Below are 26,617 nucleotides of genomic sequence, written 5' to 3'. Positions count from 1 at the left end.
TCAATAACTGACCCCTAAAGACCCGCAATGCGGATTTTTCTACCCAATTACAAGATACCACCTAAACCCAAGAAGAAAGAGGATGAAGAAGAAAGAAGAAGGGAACTCAAGACAACATCCTATATCCTCCATCTTGAACCCACCTATAACATACTAAAAATCCTAAAATGTAAACTTCTCACCCATGTGACATACCCCACTACTCTCTACAATCTATTTCACACTTTTGTGGTTTCTAGTTTACCTTGAGGCTTTGGAAGTTTTCTCCATGAATGAGGGTCAAAGTCAGTGCTCCCCTGGGGGTCAGGACACCCCAGAGCAGACAGAGAAATATTCCAGGTGCCCTGGGTTTCCACAATGTGTAACCCCTGGGAGTGCTGAGCAGAGCCCTCCTGCCAGAGGGACATGTGAGGGAATGGGAGATTCCTGAATATATTTTGCCCATCACTCCATGCCCAGTGGTGCCTCTTGCAGATCAGGAAACAAAGGAAAATGACTTAATTCCAGTCTTGTTAATGAGCAGGATAAGTGTCCAAACATCAAGAGAGAAGACAATCACTGAGTTAGTCCTGTAGCTTGGGAAAGGCTACAGCAGTAGAAACTGGATTAAACTGATCCCCGTCCCTGAGTGAAGCAGACAAGTCTCAGGTGAGAGGAAGATTTGCTAATTTTGCCCAGTAAACACTGGCTTTTTGTTTGGGGAGCAGGAGCTGTGATTTCCCCCCTTGGCCAGGGTGCTGTGGTCCCTCAGAGCAGGGCTGTGGCCGTGGGTAAGAGGGGCAGTGTCTCTGCTGGGTGGGGAGCACAGACCAGGATTCCTCACCCAAACCACACTTCCCAGCAAGTTTCTGTTCCATCAGAACATCACAGAGCTCTGCAGCACCTGCCTCCCTCAGCCCCCCTGCCCCTTGGTTTTCACCAAGAGCCTGTTTGATTTTGGATGGAGGAGAAGAGCCCAGCTGAGACGGGAGCACTGAAATGCAAAGGGAAAACGAACCCAAACCAACTAGTGATAGTGAAGGCAAGAGTCACTAAAGCAGCAGACACAGAATGGCTGGAAGAGTGAGCTGAGAAAAAAATGAGAATGATTGAAACAGAGAATTGTGCTGCCCATTATTGTTACTATTTTACAAATTAATCCAAATCCTGTATAGTTCACTTGGACTTTTTCTACAGTTCCTCTGTCTCTCTGGTGCAGGCAAATTTTATTATACTGATTTAGTCCCCTGGTTACCACATAATTTTTCTATTGGGTGGTTTTTTTTTTTTTCCTTTTGCCTTAAAATGAGGAGAAAATAAGATATAGCATTTCTTTTTTGCTACTCATCAGATTTTTTGAATGCCATCAACTAAAACCACACCTATTATAAATACACAACATCCATCATTCAAATTAGGTCAAAGTTTTTAAAATGCTCTGTAAGATTTTTCCATGTCAGAATAATTCAATCACTATCATGTTTCCTTGATGCACCTATTTTGGGATTTAGCTTGTTCCTTGATAGGGATTTAATTAAGTCATTTACATGTAATTTCCAAACAAGTAGCTGTTACAAAAAGCAGCAAAGAAATGAAAAGGCAAAAAAGGAACCTGAAGGCAGGAGATCTTTAACAAAAATATTTCTGATATAAAAACGAATCTGAGGAATACATATTCAGTGATAAGTATTCCAGTCCATGTCTGGTAAACTCTCAGATAATGGCAGCATGGTGGGGTCACTGGGGTTCTATTAGCTCAATTAATGAGGAGTAAGATAAGGCTAACACCCAGCTCTTCAAACGGCTCAAAAATAGAGCTGATAGTAATGGAGTTATTAACCTTCGCCAGCCATTGAATTTTACTGCTGATTCAAACTCCATTTCCTAGTTCAGGCCTCCATTAATAGGCAGTTTATTATCCCTAATCCACATTGGGATCAGCTGCAGAAATATGAAAGCCCCATGTAAAGACCAAGTAGTTCAAAAGGAAAAAGAAAATATTTTTTTTCCCCCATTCTGATTTCTCCCTTTTCAACATATTCACAGGTTCTTCCTTAGAAATTAGGAACTTCATTATCCTAAACTGTTTGAATACATGTTCTCAGCAGCATGGTGAAAAAGAAGCTTTAAACATATTATGTAAAAAGATGACATAATTGGGAACACAGCCACATAATTTTGAAGACCAAATAAAACCCTGCTGGAAAGCTTGCACTGGAGAAGCTGTTGCTGTTTATTTTTTATATTGGGAAAAAAACAACTTTAAGTTTGGAAAAATGGGTATTAGAAATATACTATGGATGTATTGGTAGGTCAATCCTTTAGCTCAGCTCTCCCACATCAGCTTTGTCTGTTCACTTGTATTATTGGTAATGTAATTAATCAACACAGAAAAGTAAAATAACTGACCCTGGATTCAGATCAGAAGGACAAACCCAAGGAAATAATGGAGCAGGGGAAGTGGCAATCCCAGGAGAGGCAGCAGCAGAGCCTTTGGTACCGATGGGAGGGCTTGAGGAGAGCTCCAACACAAACCTGGCTCCAACTTTGATACAGAAATCTTGAGTTAAAGGCTCTCATTAGATCTCTGCTGAGTTTCAACTCACTCAGCTGAGAGTTTTGACACTTTGTAAATTTTTGGTATATTTTCAGTCAAAGAGACAATGTTTAGTTACCACAATGTACACACAGAAGATGTTTTTCCAAAATCTATCCCAGTAACATCTGATAGAATATCAGCAATTATGAGTGATGGAGTTAAGATCAAAATAAAAATGCTTATTATATCCACCTCCAGTACACAGTGCTGCCCTCAAATGCAGGTCTGGGTGTCCCACCTCAGAAAAAAAAAAAAAAAAAAAAAAAAAAAGCTGGACTTCCCAGTGAGGGGAGAGAACAGGATGATCAAAAATGATTTCTATGAAAAAAAAGGATAAACAGATCAACGTTCTTTGTCTGGGAAAGAGGTGACTGAAGGGCAAATATAAGAGGCTTAGAAAATCAGGAGTGTTGAGAGACATGACCAGGGAATATCTGTAAATGTTTCTCAAGAGAAGAAATGCACCTGGAAAAAAAATTACAAAGTATTTTGATATGACACCCAGGGAAATGAGAAACTCCTTTCCATGTGATTTGGTGGAAGGTTTAAAAAGAGACTATAAACTCAAGGAAAAGGGATGATCGGAAGTTTTGCAGAGGATCCTCTGGCTCAGGGAATCCTTAAATTTCTGACTGCCTTAAGCTGGGCCAGTAGAGGAATGATCAGGAACCAGCTGAAGGTGACAACCAGAGATTCACAACATGACCCTGCTGCTGCTGCTGAATCTCATTTTAACTCCAAGTTTGAGAGAGAGCAAACAAGGATAAAAAGATACTTTGGTGGATATTACACTGAATTTTCAGTAGAACCACCCATGGCTATACTACACAATTCTTTTTGTTGCTTAAGCACTAATTAAAAAAGCTAAAACACCAGTTTGGGTTGAGGAACTGAAGCCAGTCCTTTGTGTCAGTGGCTCAGAGCTTCAGCAGCCAGCCCGTGGCTGTGGAGTCCCACTCAGGCGGGCACTAAGTGGTTAATGGCACTAAATGGTTAATCTTTTAGTCCCAGCTGAGAGGCCATTAACTGATCCAGCTCCTTATTTGCCCTGAAGGCTGCCCCAGTTCAATGCCAGCAGGATCCTGTCCACTTAGGCAGGAGCTGCTTCACAGGGGGAGCTCAGAGAGCAGCTCACTCCTCTCTGGGCTCTTTGGGAGACAGGGATTGCAGCTTTTCCTGTGCCAGTCCACGAGCAAACCCTCATTCTACTGCAAATTCTAATTTAAAGAAACCCCCTACTTTTTCAGAGAAAATTGAGTTATTTTCCTTTTTGTTCCTGAGCAGTTCTTTGCATGCGGTAGCTGATGCTGTATCAGGTTTTTCTTTTTTTATTATTACATTTTAACAAACTTTATAGCCCATTTTGTTTGTTTTCAAATAACTTTATTTTCCTTCTTTTCCACCATCAATTACTAGGTTTGTTTTTCTTTCTATAAGATGGAAGAGTCAGGAGACTGATCCTGCTCAATGCTGTATAATTTAGTATTATGTGTGGTAGCTTTATGAGGAGGGAGTCAGATAAAACATAGTATTTGAACACTAACCATTTATTAGCTCTAAGGAATAGATTTGTGACTTGACAAGCAGACAATAACTCTGTGTTCTGATCAGCCAAAGAGGTCTACTCTGAGTTCAAAAAGCAGAGTAACATTCTCTTTCACAAATAATTTTGTTTACTGATGTGACTAGATTATAATAATAAACTTGATATATATGTAAATTTATTTTAATCTAATTTCATCAACAGAGCCCTCCTAAAAAATGAGACTTTGTAGATTGTTCTGTGTCTGATTTATAGATTTCTGCATCCTACTCCCAGATTGATTTCAAGGTTGTAATTCTATCAGGTTTTTCTCCTGATGTCAGAAACACCACCTCTGCAGAGAGTGTTTTATAACTAGCATCACAACTGAAACTGAATTACTGCCCTGCTATCCTATGCTGCAATGTGTCCTTTTGTTTATAATCACCCTCTCCCCCTCACATCCCCACCACTTCAGCTTCATGGAAAATATCAGCTCTGAGATCAATCAGGGAGCTCAATGCCTATTTCTGTCCCTCACTTCAAGCCCTGTATAAAACAGGGACCAAATTCCAAACCCAGATGTGAATGTGCAGAGCTCTTTAAAGCGAAGGGAGGCTGAGCAAATGGATCAGTGCTGAATTCCCACCCATCCTATTCTATAATGAGTTGCTCTTCCTCCCTTGATGAGGTCTCAGTGCTGTGAAGGAGCACACGGGGCACACTCCAGTATTCACACTGATCTCAGGGACTCACAGTGTTCAGGGATTCAGCACCTTCCTTCTAAATGCACAAGAAGAATAATCTGTGGGAAATTATGTTTCACTGAGTCCAGCACAAGTTTTGAGGTTCTTTCTCCATTTTTTTCATGCAATGGATTCCTGTTTAAGATGCACATGGTCTTACTTTGGATAAATAAAGTTACTGCTGTTTTCACACACTTCCCTTTTCAAACCTTGATGGAAGACTGGCAGCTCCCTCCCTCTGCACTCCCCTCTATTCTCTCTCCTACTCAACCTCAACCTTTTCCATCCTTCTCCCATCCCTGTACAGGAGAGAATCCAGGGCAATCACACAGGAAGAGTAACTTTGCCAAATTAAACACTGATGTGGGTAATGCACCTCCCCGACCACAACTTTTCAGATAAGAACATCTTCCTTGGAAGCAGAAAGATGACAAATTTCCAATGTTTGCCTTTGGAATGGCCACTGTGCCAGCCAGTGGGATGGACAGATCAGGAAAGCCTGGGAAGTGAATGGAAAAGCCTCTCAGCTTTGATGAGTGCACCAGCACTTTAAAACCTCACCACCTTTGGACCAGCTGTGAAAAGTAACTCTATTTTATTTGCTTGGCACTCGTAACAGTTCTCTTTGGATGCTGATGTCTCTCATATTACATTTCTGAACAATTCATTATAGCTCAAATAAAATGTAATTCTCATGTTGTTTTTAATTATTTCACAAAACCCAAAAGTCTCATAATGAGCACCTTGCAATACCAATATATTTCCATGGCATTATGTCAATGCTGAAGAAAGAAGATGTAGATCCCCCCTCCTGCTGCAAATAAAATACATCTTCTCGTATAATCCAAACTTTAATCCATTTCTTATGGTTTGGCTTTAGAGGCAACTCAAACAAATAACCAGAATAACAAACCTCTTCTCTCTCCCACAGTTTGGCCATCTGGAGCATTTGTCAGGCCAGGGCTCTATTTCCTCCTCTCCAGGAGCAGGACCCCTTTCCTCACCAAGGAAACAAAAACTGAGATGCAGCAGCACAAACCATGTCAGTAAAGATCTGTATCTTTCCACAAACAGCTTTTCATATCCACAATGGTGTAATGGCTGGATTTCTCCCTTACCTGTTGGGATTAATCTGTGCTTTCTGCAGCTGCTCTCCCTGCTCCACGTCCCTGGGGAAGCCAGAGAGCACCCAGCCATTGCTCAGGCAGTCGAGGGCACTCAGGCGTTCTGTCAGCAGCTTCAGGACAAGGTTGTCTGGCACTGCAAAGGAGGAAGAAGGTGACATTTATTCCGTGTGCTGAGTCTGCACTGAAGGGAGATGCTCACAAGCCCTTCTGGAACCAAACCAAACAGTTCTTCCCATTTAGGACTGACTGGCATTGGGCCCTGTTGGCTCCTGCATCTTTATTGTCATGGAACCCCCAAACTCACAAGGAACTGTAGGACCAAGGCAAAAGATTTGGTAAAACCTGGTGCCCATGTGATTTTGCAATGTCCTTTTTCCTCTCAGCCACACTGGACTGGTGGCACAGTGACGTGTGTGACACAATCTTATCAAAATGCAAAAACAATGACCTGAGCTGTGGAAAAGAAATCCTGAGACAGGAAAGGAATCTCTGAGCATTCTGGATTGAACTCAGCAGGTGATAATGGTTCTGCCACAACAGTCCACGTGTGCTACTGCTCCAATTTACACAAAGGCTTGAAGAGCTTACAACTGAAAAGAATTTTCAAAATTAATTCCAACAACCTTAACTACTGCATTGATTAACCCCTAATTTTAGACCTAAAAGCTCTTTTTCCTCTATTATTATTTTTATTTAGGGCAAGAGAGAACATCAGCAAGATACTGACTGAGATTTCAACTACTATGGAGTTTTTAAAATTCTGTTTAGTGGGACACAGAGGTAAGGAATTATCCTGCACATTTTCAATAGAGTCTTTATAAAGTAAAATACTTCAATTAAGATACTTAAATTTGGGGTTTTCTTTTTTTGGGAGGAGGAGGTGTGCTCAGAATTAAATTTATTAAGTTCAACAAGAGTGACTATAGATTTTCCAATGACTGCTGTCATATCTTGGGCTCAGTGCCAAATAACCCCAAAGAAAGGAGAGCAAAATCACCTGGAGCTGCTTCCCAAAGCAGCAGCCAAACCAATTCCCAAGCAGCAAGGAGAGCCCCTTCCCTTTATCTGTCTGATACACCGGTGCCTCCACTGAAAACAACAGAGAAATTGCTACATAAATCCCCTTCATGGCAGGTTGATGTTTTGATGCTCACCCTGCCATCACATCTGCATACAAAAATACAACAACAAGTGCTTGTAGGAGAGTGTATGTGTCAGATTTCTAGCACTGCACTTCTCTTCAGGACAAGCTGACAGCAATCTGCCTGGATTTTAGCAGAGTGAATTATTAGCAGTGCACAGTTCTACCCCAGGAACAAGCAGGTTTTAAACTGCAATAATAGAATCCATTTGCTTCTGGAATTTAACATTGTGACTCTATCATGAAATTCATGGCTTCTCCTTTAAATAATGAAATTACTGAGTTTACAGAACTGCACTCAGGATTCAATGTACCAGCAAAAAGAGAGGAAAACCACAGGGAATTAATTAGGAAACAGATTAGTGTATTAATTGAGGATATCCACTTCCCATTATAAAAGAACAAGTTAAAGAGAATAACATTCTCCATCTGCTGAAAGCAGAAAAAATAAAAGGAATGGAATAAACCCACACACTTGACAAAGAGCAAAATGACAATGCAAAAACTGGGTACTCTGTTAAAAATAGGATTCATAAAATTAACTGCAACAGTAGCACAGCAGCAGGAAGGAATTCTATCAGATGGAAGCTTCTTCCCTATCCAAGACCTGAGCTGCAGGCAGGCATGGGAGGGAGAGCAGGAGAATTTCAGTGCTCTTTCCAGGGCAGTTGTCTCCCCACCCCCCAGCTTACAAGAATTAATACAAACCAAACACATCCTAGCAGGAATAAAGAAAAACAAACCCACCTTCTCTTTCCCAAAAACGCATTCCATACAAAGACCAGTGGAATTTTCCCATAGTCCCATATTTCTGGCTGCAGCACTAAACTTCCTTCACTCGTGTTATTTTATGGCAATTCCTACTGGAATATTGACATGGATTTACAGAGATGCCAGCTGACATGATTTCATCTTTTAATTTCAGAATGCTCAAAACAGTTTTGCAAGGAATTAGAATAAAACCTACAAACAATGAGTAAAACTGCAGTAGGATTCTGGCAGAGTTGACATCCCTGTCAGATGAACAGGGATCAGGGCAGAGGCTGGAAGGCCCAGGAATGGCACAGAAAGATGGATCTCCTGTGCTGCTGAGCTTCCTGCAGATCCTGGGAGATTCCCCAGTTCCAGATTGCTTCCATCCTTCATATGGGAAGGAGAAACACTGCAGCCTAGGAGGAAATTAAACAGCAATTGTGATGGGAACCTGGGGCATCTCCTGGGTCTGAGCACTTCCCACAGGCCTTCTGTGAACCCTGATGACCAAAACCCTCCCCTGTGGTCACTATTTTGGAAGAAAACTGAAGCAATCACACAAAGGGGAAAAATGTGAGCTGCAGAGACAATGAATTAATAGTTTATCTAATGACATGCCAGGTTTGGGGTGTTCTGAGGGATGCTGGGGACACCTGACACATCTCTCCCCTTCAGCCAGGAGTGACTGCAAGACATCAGCAACACCCATGTACACATATACATCACTGAATAATATAGATGCTTACATATTTTCTGTGCCTCCCTCTAAAGCTTGATGGTGAGAAATAAAACATAAACAAGTCAGACAGCAAGCTCTGCTCTCCTCTTGATTAGCAAACATACCTATCACTTCAACACAATGGGGGAACAGAGCTTGTTGGCTGCTTGGTGGCATTACAAAGTACATCAGCTGCCCTTGAACAGGAACAGTCACACTTAAAACAGCTGCATTAAAACTGTAAAACATCTTCCACAGACCAGAGGGAAGGAAAAAAAAAAAAGAGAGGAAAAAAAATCAGTATTATTCTTATTTTGTAGTACAGACAGAGTAGGTAATGAAGAACTCTGCAGTACAGAATTCCTTTTCACTCATGTGGAACTGTCTCTGGAATGTAAGGCAAATTAATAACCTGTAATTGGAGGGGCACACAGCCTGTGAGGAACTAGCCAGAGGTCTCCTGGTCTTAAGCACATGACCCAATGGGCATATAGCAAAGTAAAATATAGAGATTTCCTGATGAGACAGTCAATCTACATGTTTTAAGGAGATTATGAAGCACAAGAGCTTTGAATAATCAATTCCTTTTCAACATAAGCTTGTGTGAGTTTCCAACTCTGAAAGTTGGGGGAATGAGACAGAATGAGACTCGAGAGAGATTTTACTTTATCATTAGAGAAGTCCAAAGGTAAGTTTCTTGTAAAAATTACAATGTGCTGCAGCAAAGAGATATCCAGACTAGGTAAGGTGAGAGCACATCTCTATTAGGGAGAGAAATTGAGGCACAGGAGTAAAATTTACCTCTCAGAAGTAAAACTGCAGAGCCACTGAGCTGCAGGGATTCCTGAGAGCATCAGGCACAGCTGTGGACCAGGACCACAGCAAACCCCAGGCATGGAAGAGCAGCAGAATGATGCCACAACCAGCTCCAGATGGAAATGTAATTTGTCTGTGCCTACACCAACCCCACCCTCCGCGTCTCCTTTATCTCCCAGCCTGTTCCACCACGTTAATCATCAATGCTACATCCCTGAATTGGCAGCTGAGGATCTAAGAAGTTATTTAATCATTTCAGGGGTTTGAGCAGGCAGGGGACAAGGCTTAAAGTGCTGCTGCTTGTGCTGGAACTGCTGCGTGGACACCCAGAGATTTTCCATCTCCAGGGCTGAAAATCAGCACCCTCCAGCAGAATGTTTAAAAAATAAATTTACTTCTCAGAGCTTCAAAGGTTTTCACAGGTATCAGGTGCTTCTCATGAGAAGTACGTCCTCCTGAAGCTCACAGGAGTGTGGCCTATTAGCTCTTCCCCAATCCGTGGATCTGCAGGACTAACAGAAACCCGGATCAGGCAATCAGTTACAAAATCAGGCAATCAGTTACAAAATCACACCATCTGCTCGAGACAAAAGTAATAGAACATTAAAGGCACAGTCTGAAAGGGAAAAACACCACTTGAGAGATTACAGGGCACTATTCTCCAATAACTTCAGTGCTGTCAGTGCTCTGAGCTATACAATTATCATATTTCAATTGATACCTCCTCCGTGTATTTCCCTTTAAAACAGACTTTTGAAGGGTATCAGCTCACTTCTCCCAGCCTATAAAACCTCGGTTCGAAGTACAGCATAAATGCATTTACAGATACAAATTCTGTCAGCTTTGCGCTCCAAAGGTCCTTTTGACAATACTGTCCATCTATGCTGTATCCCACTTATAGCGATTTTTTTAGCGAGGTCTGAAGACTTTCACAGCTAATTCAGATGCCTGAGGCTTGATCACAGTAGTTGACAGTTAACTTCTTGTCCTGAGTACAAGCTACTGCCACATGCTACTTTCCTCAATTGTCCAGGAAGCCCCAAATTTAGCAAAGCATGAGATTTCCTTATTTTATTGCTCTAGAAACTCTGGATAATTCACAATGAGTAACTGGCTTTTTCTACTCTGTTTTCTTGCCCACGTAAAGGTGCTCAGAGATGGTATCGATTGAGATTGTATAAATTGGTTTTTAATGTGTTTGAGAATGATTTTGCAGTGATTTACCATCGCGTGGGCTGATGGATAATTTAGGCTAATCCTCCGAGGTGCCGGTGGGTGAGAGCTGCGTGCAGCCGGCTCGGGTACCGTAAACAAACACGAACACCGGGCCGAGAGCGCTGCGGCGGCACCGGGAGGAGAGCACCGGGGCTTGCCTCGCTGGAGTCAGGAGAAGGGGATCGGCTCCTCCGGGGGGCAAGTCTCGGGAGGCTCCGACCCCAGGCACCCTGAGGAGCCCAGGGGGGCTCCGGCCCCCACACCCGGGGGGTTCTGGGTGGTCTCCGTCTCTGCGCACCCGGCGCGGTCCCGAAGGGTCCCGGGGGTCTCCAGCCCCGCGGTCCCGGCATGATCCCGGGGCGGTCCCGGGGGTCTCAGACCCGCAGGATCCTTGTGCTCCCGGGATGGTCCCGGTACTCTCAGCCCCGCAGGATTCCGGTGCTCCCGGGGTTCTCAGCCCCGCAGGATCCCGGGATGCTCCCGGGGCTCTCAGCCCTGCAGGATCCCAGTGCTCCCGGGGCTCTCAGCCCCGCAGGATCCGGGTGCTTCTGGGATGGCCCCGGTGCTCTCAGCCCCGCAGGATCCCGGGATGTTCCCGGTGCTCCCGGTGCTCTCAGCCCCGCAGGATTCCGGTGCTCCCGGGGTTCTCAGCCCCGCAGGATCCCGGGATGTTCCCGGTGCTCCCGGGTCTCTCAGCCCCGCAGGATCCCGGGATGCTCCCGGTGCTCCCAGCCGCGCAGGATCCCGGGATGCTCCCGGGGCTCTCAGCCCCGCAGGATCCCGGGATGTTCCCGGTACTCCCGGGTCTCTCAGCCCCGCAGGATCCCGGGATGCTCCCGGGGCTCTCAGCCCCGCAGGATCCCGGGATGCTCCCGGGGCTCTCAGCCCCGCAGGATCCCGGGATGCTCCCGGGGCTCTCAGCCCCGCAGGATCCCGGGATGCTCCCGGGGCTCTCAGCCCCGCAGGATCCCGGGATGCTCCCGGGGCTCTCAGCCCCGCAGGATCCCGGGATGCTCCCGGGGCTCTCAGCCCCGCAGGATCCCGGGATGCTCCCGGGGCTCTCAGCCCCGTAGGATCCCGGGATGCTCCCGGGGCTCCCAGGGCTCTCAGCCCCCGCAGGATCCCGGGATGCTCCCGGGACTCTCAGCCGCGCAGGATCCCGGGATGCTCCCAGTGCTCCCGGGGCTCTCAGCCCCGCAGGATCCCGGGATGCTCCCGGGGCTCTCAGCCCCGCAGGATCCCGGGATGCTCCCGGGGCTCTCAGCCCCGCAGGATCCCGGGATGCTCCCGGGGCTCCCAGGGCTCTCAGCCCCGCAGGATCCCGGGATGCTCCCGGGACTCTCAGCCGCGCAGGATCCCGGGATGCTCCCAGTGCTCCCGGGGCTCTCAGCCCCGCAGGATCCCGGGATGCTCCCGGGGCTCTCAGCCCCGCAGGATCCCGGGATGCTCCCGGGGCTCTCAGCCCCACAGGATCCCGGGATGCTCCCGGGGCTCCCAGCCCCGCAGGATCCCGGGATGCTCCCGGTGCTCCCGGTGCTCCCGGTGCTCCCGGGGCTCCCAGCCCCGCAGGATCCCGGGATGCTCCCGGTGCTCCCGGTGCTCCCGGTGCTCCCAGCCGCGCACGGCCCGGGCCGTTGGCTGTTCTCTGTCGCCACCCCGCGGTCACGGCGGGCAGCGCAGCCGGTCCCGCCCCGCAGGCAGCAGCGGCCGCGGCGCCGCCGAAATGTCGGGGAAAATTCGGGATTCGGGGAAAACGCGTCCGCTCCGGACGCTGCTGAGGCCTCCTGAAGCCCCGAAGCGCGGAAGCACTGAAAGCATCTCCGGTTCCACCGGGTTTGAAGAAGGGACAGCAAACACCGGCACCGCCGCGGGTTCGCACCGCTGCGAGCACAGCGCGGGCGGTGATCCATCAAAGGAACCATTCCTACAGAAATCCCGTCTCCACTCGCTCGTTTGACCCTCGTTGAGAAGGTTTTCTGTAAGAATCGGAACAATTATTTTAATACAGTACAACAAATAACGCGATAAAATATTTAATTTCCACCTCTAACATATTTTTGCTTGCTCGCATAAATTGAAACCAGTCTTTCCTTGTTTTTGTTGTTTTAGGGTTTTGGGAATTGGAAACAGGAATTAGCTATATTAAAGTGGAAATGAGACTATTTCTAAAGCAGGTACAATCCCAAATTATCGATTATATATAAACATAAACTGTATGATATGAGACGAATTAAGACTTTTAGAAATTCTTCCTCATAGGTATCAAGCCCGAGACTCAGGGATCTACATCTGATCACATTTAGTGATGAGATTCCAGCCCCTTACACCACTTTACCTGTTAGCAGCAAAGGAAATTCAGTCCAAACTGAGTATCCAGCATGCAAACAAAAAGCTTTTTTCCCACTAAAAACGGCCTCTGTGCTGTTTTCCACGGATTTTCCTAATGGCCCCAGCTTCCAGGGAATCCCAGATGATGCAGGGCTGGCTCCAGGGTCAGGATCCACACACCTGGGTTCCCACCCATGCTCCCTGGCTGGGGCAGGGCTCGAGCTGAACGAGGTTTTTTGCCTCAGTTTACCTGCCTGGGAGACAAGAGCTGCTCTGAACTGTCTCACAGGGATGTGTCTAGACTGAAAGTTTCTAAAACCAGTAACAAAATGGATATTTGTATTTCTTTTTACTCCTTTTGTTTCTACAGAGAGACTTCAGTTGGACAGAGAACAACTACACTTCAAACCCATTGAACTCCTCATTTCCATCATCTACCAAATTCCTTATTTCCTCCTTATTTCTAAAAGCTCAGCTCTGCTGAAGAACACGGTGCAGAATTTGACCTACAAACCCTTCCTGACAGTGATAATATTTAAAAAAAAAAAAAAAAGGAATAAATTGGTCTGATAAACACAGCGAAAAACATTGTGGCTTTTTACAGCAAATACTGCTTCCCGTGGGATGAGAAGGGAGGGTGCTCCCAAAGGGGCTCCCCACCCCTACCAGGGCTGCCTGCTGCCACCTCGTGCTCCAGACCCCCAAGAGTGGGATGGATCCTGCCCTGTCCTGTGTCTCCCCTTCTCCTGATACCTCCCAACCACATTAAAGGGACATTTAAAAATAAAAAAGGATACACAAAAGCTGGTTTGTGTTTTCCTTGTCAGGCTGTTTCACACAGCAGCCTGGTTCTGTTTGTATTACACCCCGTGAAACAGAGCCTAACCCAGAATTTTATGTTAAACTCCAAAAAAAAAAGGGGGGGGGATGCTGACAACATGCAATGTGCTTTTCCTTCTAGCTTTTGTATAAAGATTCCCATGATATTTCCACCCCAAACTCAAAACCACCCAGAATTCAGATAAGCAGCCCTTTGGTGAGGACACAGTGCTGCAAGGAAAGGAAAGGAACCCCCACTTCCCTAAATTTTAAAGAATAACTGTCAGCAATGAAGATCAATATAAATATAAAAGATTAATACTTCACATTTATATTGTACTTTGCTTTTTAAAAGCCCCTGTCAACCACGAGGCCCCAGATGGCCAAGGACCACATCTTCACTCAAATCCACGAGGGTTTGTGGCACAAATATTGGAATATTGATCCTCCAGCAACAGCAGGAATGGTGAATATCACTGCACAACCATTTTATATAGGCAGGACCATATCCATGAACTGACTGATTATCACAATTGCTCCAGAAAACAACTGCACTCCTCTCTTTAATCAAATCACATTTATTTTGCCTGGTCTGCCTTCCAGGGTTGGCTTTTTAGGGTGGATTTTTTTGGTTGATTTGTTTTTACTCCTAAGTGGGGCGACCTTTAAAAATATCTTTGTAGACCAAGGCTCACTCCAGCTCTGAGTGTCTGCCAGACAGATACACCAATCTGGATTGTGGAATAAAGAAAAAGACATTCTAGATTTTCAAATAAAGGAAAAAGAAATTCTGGTTTATCGTCTTGCAGTGATTCAACACATGAAAAAGTAAAACTCAGGGAAGAAAATTACGACCTACTGCCCATATGTGTGCATTTAAAACTTTCTATTCTACAAGCTTGCATCTCATATAAAAATATGGCCACCTAAAAGAGAAAATAAAAAAAAAAATTTTATTATGTTCTCTTGACCACCAATTTTCTCCTAGTAGGAAAAGAGACTGCTACCTATTTTCCATAAAAAAACCTTTGTAGCAGTCCCAGAGGAAAAGTCAAAAGTTTGACTTGAAAAACGGAGCTACTTCAAAAGCATTGTCAAACAGAGGTGAAGGTTTCTTAAAAATGCATAAATTAAAGTGTGGTGTATTCATAAATATCTCTGTAACTTTACACAGTTTATTTGTGAGCAAGGTGCACATTTAGGGGAGCTCCAGAATTGCTGTAAAACTAACTTAAATAAAGTAGAAAATCGATTTGTTTATTAGCTCCTGTTTGGACTCTGTGTGTGTGTGTGTGTGCATGTGTGTGAAAAATGAAAGAAAAATGGAGAGTTTTTTTCAATAATAAAAAGGGAGTTGCACTGCAGGGCCCCTAAAGCTTGTGAAAAATTAAACTCGACGGATTCAAACTGTCCTATTTCCACTTCAAAAGAGAAGAGGCACTGAGCTCTTCCCAACTTATCTTCAAACGCCCAGCACCCTAGAAAGTTTCTTTAAAAAAAATAAAGTCTCTAGTTCCCCCAAGCACTGTACCCGTTACTGTAGCTGCTGTCTCTCCCTCTTCTAATTATACCCATGTGAGTCTATTAATCAACTTGTAAATTATTTAGAGAGCCATGCGCTGTCTTCAGCCAGTACAAACACACTGCATGCAAAGGCTTGCTGAAAACCAATGGAGCTCCCAAAGGGTCTCTGCAATGTTCAGACAGCTTGCAGCTCACCAGTACAGCACTCTTAAAAACAAGAAATAACACTGAGCTTACCCCCTCAGATATCAAGATTTACTCGTCCTTTCAACTCGGAAACTCTCGGCGAGTTTTTAACAAAGAGGAGCTGCTCTATTGTCAAATCTGTGTTTCAGGCTCAGTGATGAGAATATTAATTTGATGTCAAAAAAAAAAAAAAAAACCAAAACAAAACAAACCAAAACAAACCCACCCCGAACAGAGCAAAGTGTTTTCAGTGAGACTGTGATCACAATCACCAGGGGACCCCAACTTTCAGAGGCTGCACCAAAAAGCACCCCTTTAAAACCACTGCAATTTAAAATAAGGAGAGATCTGTGTTTGTACAAGTAATAGTTTTTATTAGAAAACAGGAGAAATTAGGGAATACCAGATTTTACCCCCTATGTGCAGATTGCCATTGGGGACAGCTTCAGGTATTACAACTTAAAAAAAAAAAAGAAAAATAGAAAAAGGAAGAGGAAAAAGCCAACACAGATTGTGTGTGTTCAACTCTAACAGGCTGCAAACAGTGCAATGTTATGTGTGTTCCATGCATCAGTTCTCTTACCTCCTGAATCTTCATTTTGGTGGGAAAAAACCCAATCACCCAAACTAATAGTAGTTCTCCCCACTGAAAAGCAGAATCTTACTGGTTTGGGAGTGTTTTTTTCCTTCATGCTGCTTTCCTGTCATCTCACTTTTCTTGGCTCTATTTATTACAGCCTCACAAACATATATTAATTAGCAGTGATCACTCCATGCTATTTCACCACAAAAACTGGACACAATGCCATGCAGATTCCAACTGACTGATGACCTACCCTAACTTTGTGATGCCCCCAAAATGCTTCTGCTTGTCCTTTCATTAATACAATGCAAACACCTCAAGGGGCTAACACCAGGGATATTTAGGTGGGGAAATCAAAAATGCTTTCTGCATTTTTTTTGTTCTCTTAGGGTATCAAATTCTGACAGACATCTTTAAGATGGTGAACAACAATCATGCATATGGAACTTTTTAATTAATGTTTGTCCATGTTTTCAGTTACAGAAGACATGTCAGAGACATGTCCAGCCTTCCTCAGAATTGGAGCAACCTGAGGACAGGAATTCTGTTTGAAGGTCTCCTTCAGGCCTGTGGGGTCCAGGGGAGGGCCAAGTCTATGGAGCTGCCTCCTCAGAACATTTCAGAAGGAATCAAACCAAATAAATTAATTTATGGCACTTGTCTTGCTGCCTGTAGGAGAGTTCTGGCCACTGCACTCACCTCTTACTCCATTTCTTCCCAGGCTGCCCAAGCAAATGGTGTGTGCTGAATTTAGCATTATTGTCCAAGAGTTAATCTAACTGGAGTTAGGGACCAGAAGATTGGTCTTGGACTCCAGTGTTGGTGATTTTCTGCACAGAGGATAGTTAATAATAACTACCTAGTACTCAGTGGAACCACAACATCCTAAAGGAACAATCTCTGCATTTCAGACTGGTTGTCCAAAGCACAACTCAGGCAGAAAGCTGTCAGGTTACTGAACTTATCGCCAATAATGCATTTTTCAATATGTAGTGTGCACCTATTGTAGACTAGAATGTCCTGGGAATTAAAAAAAGAATGGGCTCAAAAATATCTATGCTGCCTTCATTAGGTAAAATAAATCACCATATACAAAATTGAAGATTTTGACAAAAAGCAGGTCTTTATGAGACAGCAAACATCAGAAAATACAGACAGTGGGAATTCTGGGTTGCCTTTTGGTTTGAATAACAGAATGGTCTGTGCTGTTCCTGAAATACATGGTGCATACATGAAGCAGGAGTACAGGAAAAACAGCACAAAGAATGTGGATGAATCCTAAAGCCATGAAGAGATGTGGGTTAGCCAAGCAGAACTGGAGCAGAACAGGCAGTGGGCAGCCTCAGTAACTCAGTAATGAGTCAGGCAGGGCTTTCAGCCTTCTTACAGCAGCACAACACGCCCTGTTGGCACATCTTAAATGACTAATTGTATGCAATCAGTGGTGTCCACAAGAAGGGAAACACACTGAGATCAGTCCCCTGGGGGAGCATTTTAAGAATATATGAGGCATGTCCTCAAGATTTTATGGCACTGCTTTCATTTTGACAAGTAATGATTTGAGAACATTTTTCCTGGTCTGCCTTTGGTTCCCCTGCTCTGTGCCAATGTCACTTGCATGATTCCCCACCCACAGGAAGAGTTAAGCCTCTAAACAACCAGAAACGCAGTGAAAAGGTTGAAGTTCTAATTGCTTTTCCACTCACAACACTGTCTGCTATTGGCTACATTGAGTCTTTGCAAGTGAGATTTTCTGCAAACTGACTGCAGTCAATCATAGCAGGAGAATCTTTCCCCTGTTTTAACCTGGGCTGCAGCAAGAGAGCAAAGATGCAAAGATTCTTTGCCCACCTTTCCTCTTCCTGTGTTATTCCATTTTCTCTAAGCCTCTTGTGAGGGCAGTAATGAATTCTTGTTAGTGTTTACTAATGTAAATTCATTCTTTGTTATCCCTGGGAGAGGAGGATTAGCAAAATGACAGAACTTATTATTTCTGGTTTTGCTGGATGATATTTATTTTTATTCAGCCCTTAATTTTGTGCTGTGTCCCACCAAATAAAATGTATATGTGCATATCAGCAAATCTAAGGGAGAATTTTTAGCATAATGCACAGAAATATAGTTATGATCCTTATTAATATTCAGAAGTGTTGTACAGCTTTATGTGTGCATGCTGTATTAAAAAAAAAATCTAAATCTGAAATAATTTCTAATTTGGAGGAAGAAAGGAATTACAACTTCAATTTCATTTTCCTGAAATGAAAGCAGCTCCCTTTGACTAAGGATGTGCATATTTTTAGGACAGGCTAAAAATTATGATCTGTGCAATTATTTTACTCTGCTGGGAATGCATCTCCTTTAAGGAACTTTAATGGTTAAGATGAAGTTTATAAAACACACAAAGAACATTTTAGTAAAGGAAGTTCTTAAAGGAGCTATCTTGGAATAAACAGATCATCCAAACTCCCATCTCAGCCGTAACTGAAATTTAGAGAGTGAGGTATTTACAGTCCTCCTCTCCACAGAGATGAGCAGACAGCAAAACTACAGCATGCACGTAAGATTCTGAAATTAATGGATACCATGAAAGACAGGCTCAGAGCTTAAAAGGATCTCCAAGTGGGAGTTAAACTGCACTCCAAACCAGCCCCAATGAGGGCAAACCAGATCACACAGGAAGGAATTATTGGCACACCTGGAGCCCCGGATCCCCTGCACACCATACTCTGAGATCTCCTCCCTTTGAGTTAAATGCCCATTCTGGGTATCTCTAATTCAGAAAATCCTCTCCTAGATCTCTGTGCCCATTCCAGAGGACCCAAATTTTCTCTGTCCTGCTGCCCATTCCCATGGCCCCCACAGCAGCTCCCAGCAGTGTGGTGCCTGCTGTGAATGCACTGAGCTGGTGACTGAATCAGGAATAAATGCAATCCATGCCATGGAGATGGAGTTCAGATTTAAAATCTATTACCCTGTGGCTTGATAAAGTGCCTGACAGAGAGATGGCACCCCCAAAGCTCCAGGCTGCCAAAGATCTTTTGGAAAGGCCTGGAAAAGTCCTGAATCTCTGGGTCTGGTATCAAGGGAACCTCAGTTAATTTTAAAGGCTTGTGTTTCAGAACTGTCTAATTCAGCCTCAAAATTAAGCTATTGTACAAAAAACAAAAGGGATTTTCAAGCTTTTCACCTTACCAAATACATTTCTTTGCTAAAAATAAAGGACAACAAAGATTTCTCTTTGCTCTGGGGGGGCTTTGCTCAAAATTCCATTAATGCTGAAGTTTAACTGAGATTTCCCCATCTTCAGCACGATTGTCTCCTGGTGTTTGTGCCACTGGAAACCATTTGGGCTGTTGCCAGAAACAGCATTGACAGCTCCTCTTCCAGGCCATTGCAATTTGGCAAAATAAACATTCTTCCACCCTCCTGCAATATGACTTCTCTTTAATTGCAGATGTTCTCTGCTTTCTAATACCCACCACGCACAGACAGCAGGACAACTGTAACAGTCAGACAGGTTTAAGCTGCTGCCCTCAGGAGCTCACAGCATTCATGATTTATCTGAAATCCCTGCAGAACCTTCCAAAAGCAAAGTACACCCAACATTCGTCGTGGCAGTGCCCTCCCACGACCAAAAACGCTGATAGAAATGAAGTACAAAGAAACTTTAAGTTTAAAATATTTACGTGAAAGTAGAGGAAACTATGGTAGCATTCTAAAAGTCAGCATCCAAATATAAAATGAAACACAATATTATTCTGCTTTGAAAGCAGTTTGACACAACAGCGTGCTTTAAAAACAGTTTGAGCTGATACCAGAATTCTTATTTAGATTTAGAGATTAAAACATGGAATTCAGATTTCAGAATGTGCACAAAAAATCTGAATTTTACTGGAACAGTGAATGTTTGCATTGAGGATATTAAAAAAACCTTAGAAATCTAACTTCTGTTATGCAGTGCTACAAATCCCATGGAATAAATGGAATTAATTGACTTTCAGGCTACTCTGAATAGAATCTGACCAATTAAAAAATCACTCACAATTTGGTTTTTGCTACAAATTTGTAACTCCAGTGTAATGAGACAACAATGTGCCCTACCTGGGCATCCACTGTCAATGTAAGGCTTAATGAGTTCTCCAAGTTTTGTGTTGTCTGCAACAGCTTCCTTTAGCAGTTGCCCACAGCAAACTAACAGGAAGGAAGAACAAAAAAGACACAAGGTTAAATTTTAAAAAGGAGGCAACAAAGAAAAGAAAAGAAAAGAACCCAGAAGCTGCATACTGGAATAAGGTCACTGAATAAAATAAAAGTTGTATGGTTTTTGAGTTTGTTGTTAGGGGTTTTGTTGGGATTTTTTGGCCAAGCAGAGTGAAAAGCAAGGAGACTGAGGATATGGAATGAAAAAAAAAAAAGAATATATTTGGCAAAGAACATATTAAAAATGGAGAGAATGATATTAATCAAATATATTTCTGAAATAACAACTCAAGGGATTGCTAGTGGCTTTCACTTTTTATAAACTTGTAATTACTGGATAAAGTTCCAGCTGCTGAACAGCATCTGAACCACGCTGCTGGAGGTGCAGCATAATGCTCAGTTCAGGAAGGGCCTCCCTGGATCATTTAATGATCATGTAAGGATTACATTTTAAAAACTGCGCTAATGCAATATTATCATTGATTTCAAACACACAGAGAACACCAGGAGATGCAGGTTTCAGGTTTGAGTCAGGAGAGCTGTACATGAAATATTCCTGTTTTGGGCTTGGAGAGCACTGGCTGTCCAGGTGAGGGAGGGAACCAAGACATGGAGAGGTCACACAACAGCAGAAATCATGGTTACAACTCCAATTATTTTTGGTAAAAATATTAGCTATAGGTCCCCCTGGAGATTATTCAATTAATAATCCTAAATTGATTCCTTTCTTCCTGGAATCAATAGCACTGACAGGCACTGCCTTTGATGGGAGAATATGGAGCCCTTAAATCAGTTTATCGCTGTTAATCACACTGCCAGTCCAACAGGAGTATTCCTGGGACAAAGCTGATAAAATTCAATGTTTAAGTGACAATTTGAACAGTCACCAGTTGTCCTGGAGAAGCAAATTAATATTCATAATAAATAGTGTAACTCAGTGCACAGACCCCAGTTTAAGACACCTAATAAGTACACACCTAAATTCAATCCAATTAATGAGACTATTTAAATATAGATTTAAATTTTTGAGCCTGAGCTTCAAGCCCAATGGCCTAACAGAAATTAAGTGTATGCTGAATATTATTCTGAAGAATGATGGTCTTCCAACTTTGTATTAAATAATTAATTCTTCTAATATTTGGGTTACAGAATACTTAAAATTCAACATATGGGTAAAGCACTGGTAATGATTTTTAATAAAAAGAGCTGCAACTCTCTCATATTGTAGTTACTTTAAAAAAAGAAAAAATGCAAATTTTGACCTAGATGGAACACTATGAATCCTGCAGTTTTAGAGAAAAAAGTTGAAAAAAAATTCAAAAGGACAAGAACAAAATAATTTTTAATACATTCAAGCATGTTTTGTTTTCCTTAAGCCAATTACACAATTAATAAAAACACAGCTTTGAAAAAAATCTACAAATATTTAGTTTTTCACATGATTAAAATACAGCAATGGCACAATAACTGACAGCAGAAATATTCTATCAAAACTGCCTTTTGCTTAACTAAAATGATGTGACTAATCAACAAATTTTACAGCTACCAGAAATTTGTTCAAAACAATTTATGGCTACTCCACTGTGAGAAGAACATGGACAATATTGCACTGATCCTAGCACCAAGCTGCACTTTTATATACAGAACTTTTTCATATTTAAATATTAATCATGCAGGCAGAGCTTTTTGGATTTCCTTTACAGAAGAAAGATGATGCACTTTAACTAATCCCTTCATTTTCTCACACATTACTTGAGCTGTGCAGAGCCTGAGACCTCACTGAATTTCAGAGGGAATTCTGTTTTAAAAGTGCCCCAATTTTGGTCAGAGAGCTGAAACTGAAATCATTACTCATGATCCACTGATCCACAGAAGAATTCAGAGCACTGCAGGAGTCAAACAATAGAAAAATACAGATGTAAAAGGAATAAAAAACGATGAAATGATGACTAAAAAAACCTTAGAGCTGGTTTGTCACAGCATATATACGTAGTTTACACTTCTTCATTCAAATAATTTTCACTTCCCTCAAAAAACTGACATCCACAGCAATGGACAAGGAGACATTTTATAAGCAAGTAAGAAAGACAGACAGCAAAAGATAAACGATCAAAGAGAGAAAAAGGGGGAATTGAGCAAAGTGCATGTTTACTGAGAACTTACTGTTGACAACATCATATTTCTGAGCTATTAGTGCTGCCTGCAGGCTCTTCCCACTGCCTGGGGGGCCAAGAAAGAGAATCCGGGGTGTAAAGGGGGCAGCAGATCGGTGCCGAGTTTGGACAAAGGCAAGAACTACAACAAGGGAAAAAGGAAAAAAAATACAGGTTTTAACCCATTGCTTTAAAAAATTAAATATATGATTAACTACTATCTTCTTTTAAAAAAATGTTGATAGTGGTTTATTTTATCATTGAAACATCCAGACTGCAGCCAAACTCAGGACACTGACAAAAAACTGTCCTGTCAGCAATTTACTCTGAGAGGCATTTTAGAAATCTCACTATCATTACACTCCTCTTTCTTTCATCAGTGCCTGTCAAACCATTTTAAAGAGCAGATTCAATTAATAATTACTCTCTTACCATGTTGTTTTTAGCAGAAGTAATTTTTGCTTGATAGTTACAATTTTACCATGCAAACTATAGAGGGCTGTAATTACATTTAATACTTTCTGCAGTTTCTGAACAAATATTTAAGTGTAAAAACTTGGGATGTTAAATTAATGACATTTATCCAGCTGTGTGTGATTAAGACTCCTAATTACAATATTATAGACTTGTAGCACAGTGTGTCCTGACACTGCTCAGCCTTGACAACACAGAACTGAGTGTGGATGTTTTATTCTTTTACCCATCCTTTTTGTGTAACTTGTAAAGAATATTTGAGCTTCTCTGCCTGATTCCACTCATTTGCTGGACACCATCCTCCTAAATTTTGCTTCAAGCAGGAAATAGCAACCTGCAGGTTAAGAAAGACCAGGGAACGTGTGAAGCATCATCAGCATTGCCACATTATAGAGACCTGGACTTGGCTCCAATCCCAAAAGAGAACCTGAGAGATCACCAGGAAGCCAAAAGATGTCACAGCATTGGCAGTGAGGACAAATTGGGATTGCATTTGGACATAGCTGTGCCCATCTGATGGCTGAGAATGCCAGAGAAGGGAGCAGCTCAAGCCATGCAAGTTTTCCAGGGATCAGTCAAATGGCAAAGCTAAACTTTCTGGCACTGATCCCACCTGCCATGGCTGGCCATGACCAAAGCAGCAAGGACACATCTACACAGGCTCTGATTCCCCTGGGATTGCAGTGGATACAACGACAGGGGAGCCCAGACAAGCTGCAGCCTCTCTGTTTTTGTGAGATCTTCAGTTCCAATAAAAGGCTCTCTAAAGAGTGTTTGTAATAAAAAAAAGAATTTTAGGCTGAGGAATAGGACAAGCTTAAACATGACTGTTTGTATGAGTCATAAGCTATATTAAAAAAGCACAAAAGGATTGGTGGGAAACATCCTGAGGATCAGGATTTTAGGAGAAATTGTCAACATATTGCTCTGTACCAACAATTTTTCAGGGAACCCTCCCTTAGATGCTTTGGTATGACCAGAAAATATTTTTGAATAAAGAAGCACCTCCAGCAAACTCCAGTTTCTACATAGCAGCCCTAAAGTATTGAGAAAGTAAAACTGCAGCCACATGGGATTGTCTCCATCTCTTCCAGCAGAGCTGGAACCCTGCACTGGGTGTCACTTCCCACATTAGGGCAGCAGCAACTGCATTCAAGTTCACAACATTCTATAATTGTGTGAAGAAACCCACAATACTGCTCATATTTATGAGAGATCTCCTCTTTTCTTTTTTAATGTTAGCTGGGGCAATAAAAATCTAAACAAAAGACCTGGAAAATCCTACCAGAAAATACCCTGAGTATCAGCTACCCAAGCAGTGCTCCAGTTATTCTGAACATTTTCCACAACCCAGTGTATTGAAAAGCACAAACATTACAGGCAAAGCACCCTGCTTACAAATGATGCTTAATTTGCAGTAAATAACCAAGTTAATTAGGAGTAATGATCCCCTAGACAGTCTCCACATCTAATTATTCTTTTAAAAAAATCTGGCTGCTTGATGCACTGCAGAAAAAAAGATCTAGAGAGGATTTTTTCATTCCAGTTTTCAATTTATCTCACTACATTATTAATTAATAATAATTAATATTCAGGCACTCACATTTTTATTTACAATTCAAGGCATGAATTCTTTATGAATGATGATATGAACTTTTAAATTTAATTAAGTAATTTAGAGGTAATTAATGTGGAAATTCAGAATATAAACTTCCTGCTTGTTTATCTTAAAAGTGCAGCACTTGTTATTAAAAAAAAGACCTTTTTGAGATGCAAAATTACTGGGATATAAGAGATCATCTGCAGACTGACAGCTACAAAGTACATCAAATGGTCTTTCTGGCAGTTTCCTTATTCTCTTCTAGAAGGATCAACATTAAAAATCAGATTGCATTACAGTCAGGCAAAGGCAAACAAGAACTGATGAACAGGAAAGCTCCCAGCACAAACAGCTTTTAAACAATGAAATGTTCCCAGCTTTGACTACTCCTCCTTGTTGCTCTCAGACTTTGGAAGGTACTGGCCCTTTGGGAGATGAACAATTGAGCCACAGGGCTCCCTTTAGAAGAGACACTCACAGAAATGATGGTGACATTTGCTCTACTGAGTCAGCTCCTCCTTGGCAGGACTGTGAGCTAAGAATTTCCAGCTATCTGCACTTACTCCAGTAAATAATTACCAGGAACAGCCCAAATGCTGCTCTAGAGAGAGCACAACTCAGCTGGGAGCCATCTGGGTTGCCGAACGCTACAAACTGACTCTAGCAGCCAGGAACCACCCCTCAAACAGGACTTTCTCCACTTGCCACAAAACACATATTTACCCTGTGAGAGAACATCCACGGAAGGCTGGTCTGCATTGATGGATTTCAGAACTTTCTGGTAGATGTGGAAAATCTCTGGGAAGTTCCTGTGATATTCCAGCAGCTTCTTGGACACCTCCTGCTCAGAGAGATCTTCTGGTTTCACCAACCTCTGCTGCACCAGGGGGTCACTTGGCCAGTCAAAGGTTGTGTGGAAAACCTCTATAGGGAACATGGTTAGGAGCTAAGAGCATGGTTTAACAGGTCTCTAGTTAAGAATGTCCCTCTTAATTCCACTCCTTAAAACATCCAACCTGATTTTTTTATTGAGTAACGTCAGGATTTTATCTCGTGATGCATGATTGATGATAAAACTCAACAGACAATACAGAGCTGAGTCTATTTTACAGTTTATTTAATAGAAATGCTTTTATTTAACCTAATGGAAGTTATTTTATTTAACCTAGAAGCATCCTTGCACCTCAGAAATGAAGCAGGACCTAGCAGAGATGCAGAGCAAAATTATAAACTCATATGGACAGATCTAACCTTTAAATATTCTGTACTGCCATAGTCCACTATGTGCAGCCTCAATACTGACCTTTTTATTTCCCTGTATTTTATTGGCACTGAAAATAATGCAATGTCAACAAATACCAGTTCCAAACAGCTGAAATTTATAATAACAAATTCCTACTGGTTCTTAAAGGGATCCCACTTAAATTTTAACCCCATCAGCAGTACTACAACGTTTCTGAGACCAAGCAACCCTGCAGTCTGCAGGGGAGGTCAGGAACAAACATACTGCACCTTGTGTGAGGGGATCGAGCCTTTTCCCACCACTCCTCTCAATCAGCACAGTGTCTGGGGCATAGAGCATAACTAGGCAACAAAAAGGAAAAAAGAAGAAAATATTTAAAGTGTAGCTCTTGTTAATTATTTGCTTTATTCCCTGTAACTGTTCAGATGTATCCTAATATTAAAGGTGGCTGAATTTATCTCGAGCACATTTGCCTCATTCTCGTTTCCCAGCATTCTCCCTGCAAATATTTTATTTCACTTTTAATCAGAATTTTGCTTCACCTACTAAACAATACAGTGGGATAAAATATCCATGAATCCAGTACCCATGGGCACTAACTGTCCCCATTATCCAAAAAAACATCACCAGCAGCAATAAAAAATTGTCTCTGGAGCCTCAGACAGAAGTTCCCACTGAGCACTCAAGACTGATTCTCTTCTACATCACAAACATTACTTTTCACCCAGGTTCTTTGGTGGTGAGACCAATGAAACTGATTTTTTTATAACCTCACAGAAAAGTGTTCAAACTTGATTAGAAAGCATCAAAAGAAGAAGAACCTGTCAGTTCCCTGGGTTGCTTTTGGCTAATCATCCTTGCAGTTAAACACTGTAATTTAATTACTATTTT

At 42.4% G+C, this 26,617-nt stretch overlaps 1 protein-coding gene across 7 annotated transcripts in view; it reads right to left on the bottom strand.

Annotated features, from left to right (window-relative positions):
* AK8 (adenylate kinase 8) overlaps positions 1 to 26,617 on the bottom strand; it is a 67,000-nt gene that overhangs the window by 20,841 nt on the left and 19,542 nt on the right. For 4 of the 7 annotated variants that reach the window (XM_068211170.1, XM_068211171.1, XM_068211174.1 and 1 more), the window contains 6 exons: positions 25,996 to 26,067; positions 25,207 to 25,407; positions 22,420 to 22,551; positions 20,158 to 20,247; positions 5,965 to 6,106; positions 5,760 to 5,864 (listed from right to left, as the gene is read on the bottom strand). In XM_068211170.1, coding sequence (XP_068067271.1) covers positions 5,760 to 5,864; positions 5,965 to 6,106; positions 20,158 to 20,247; positions 22,420 to 22,551; positions 25,207 to 25,407; positions 25,996 to 26,067 — 742 coding nt within the window. The remainder of the gene's footprint in view (positions 1 to 5,759; positions 5,865 to 5,964; positions 6,107 to 20,157; positions 20,248 to 22,419; positions 22,552 to 25,206; positions 25,408 to 25,995; positions 26,068 to 26,617) is intronic. The other 3 variants (XM_068211172.1, XM_068211176.1, XM_068211173.1) reach the window with 2 other exon arrangements.

Source organism: Anomalospiza imberbis, chromosome 21 (genome assembly GCF_031753505.1).
Source record: "Anomalospiza imberbis isolate Cuckoo-Finch-1a 21T00152 chromosome 21, ASM3175350v1, whole genome shotgun sequence".
In the NCBI taxonomy this organism is placed as follows: Eukaryota; Metazoa; Chordata; class Aves; order Passeriformes; family Viduidae; genus Anomalospiza; species Anomalospiza imberbis.
The sequence above is the reverse complement of the archived record's forward strand: the minus strand, read 5'-3'. Positions and strand labels throughout refer to the sequence as shown.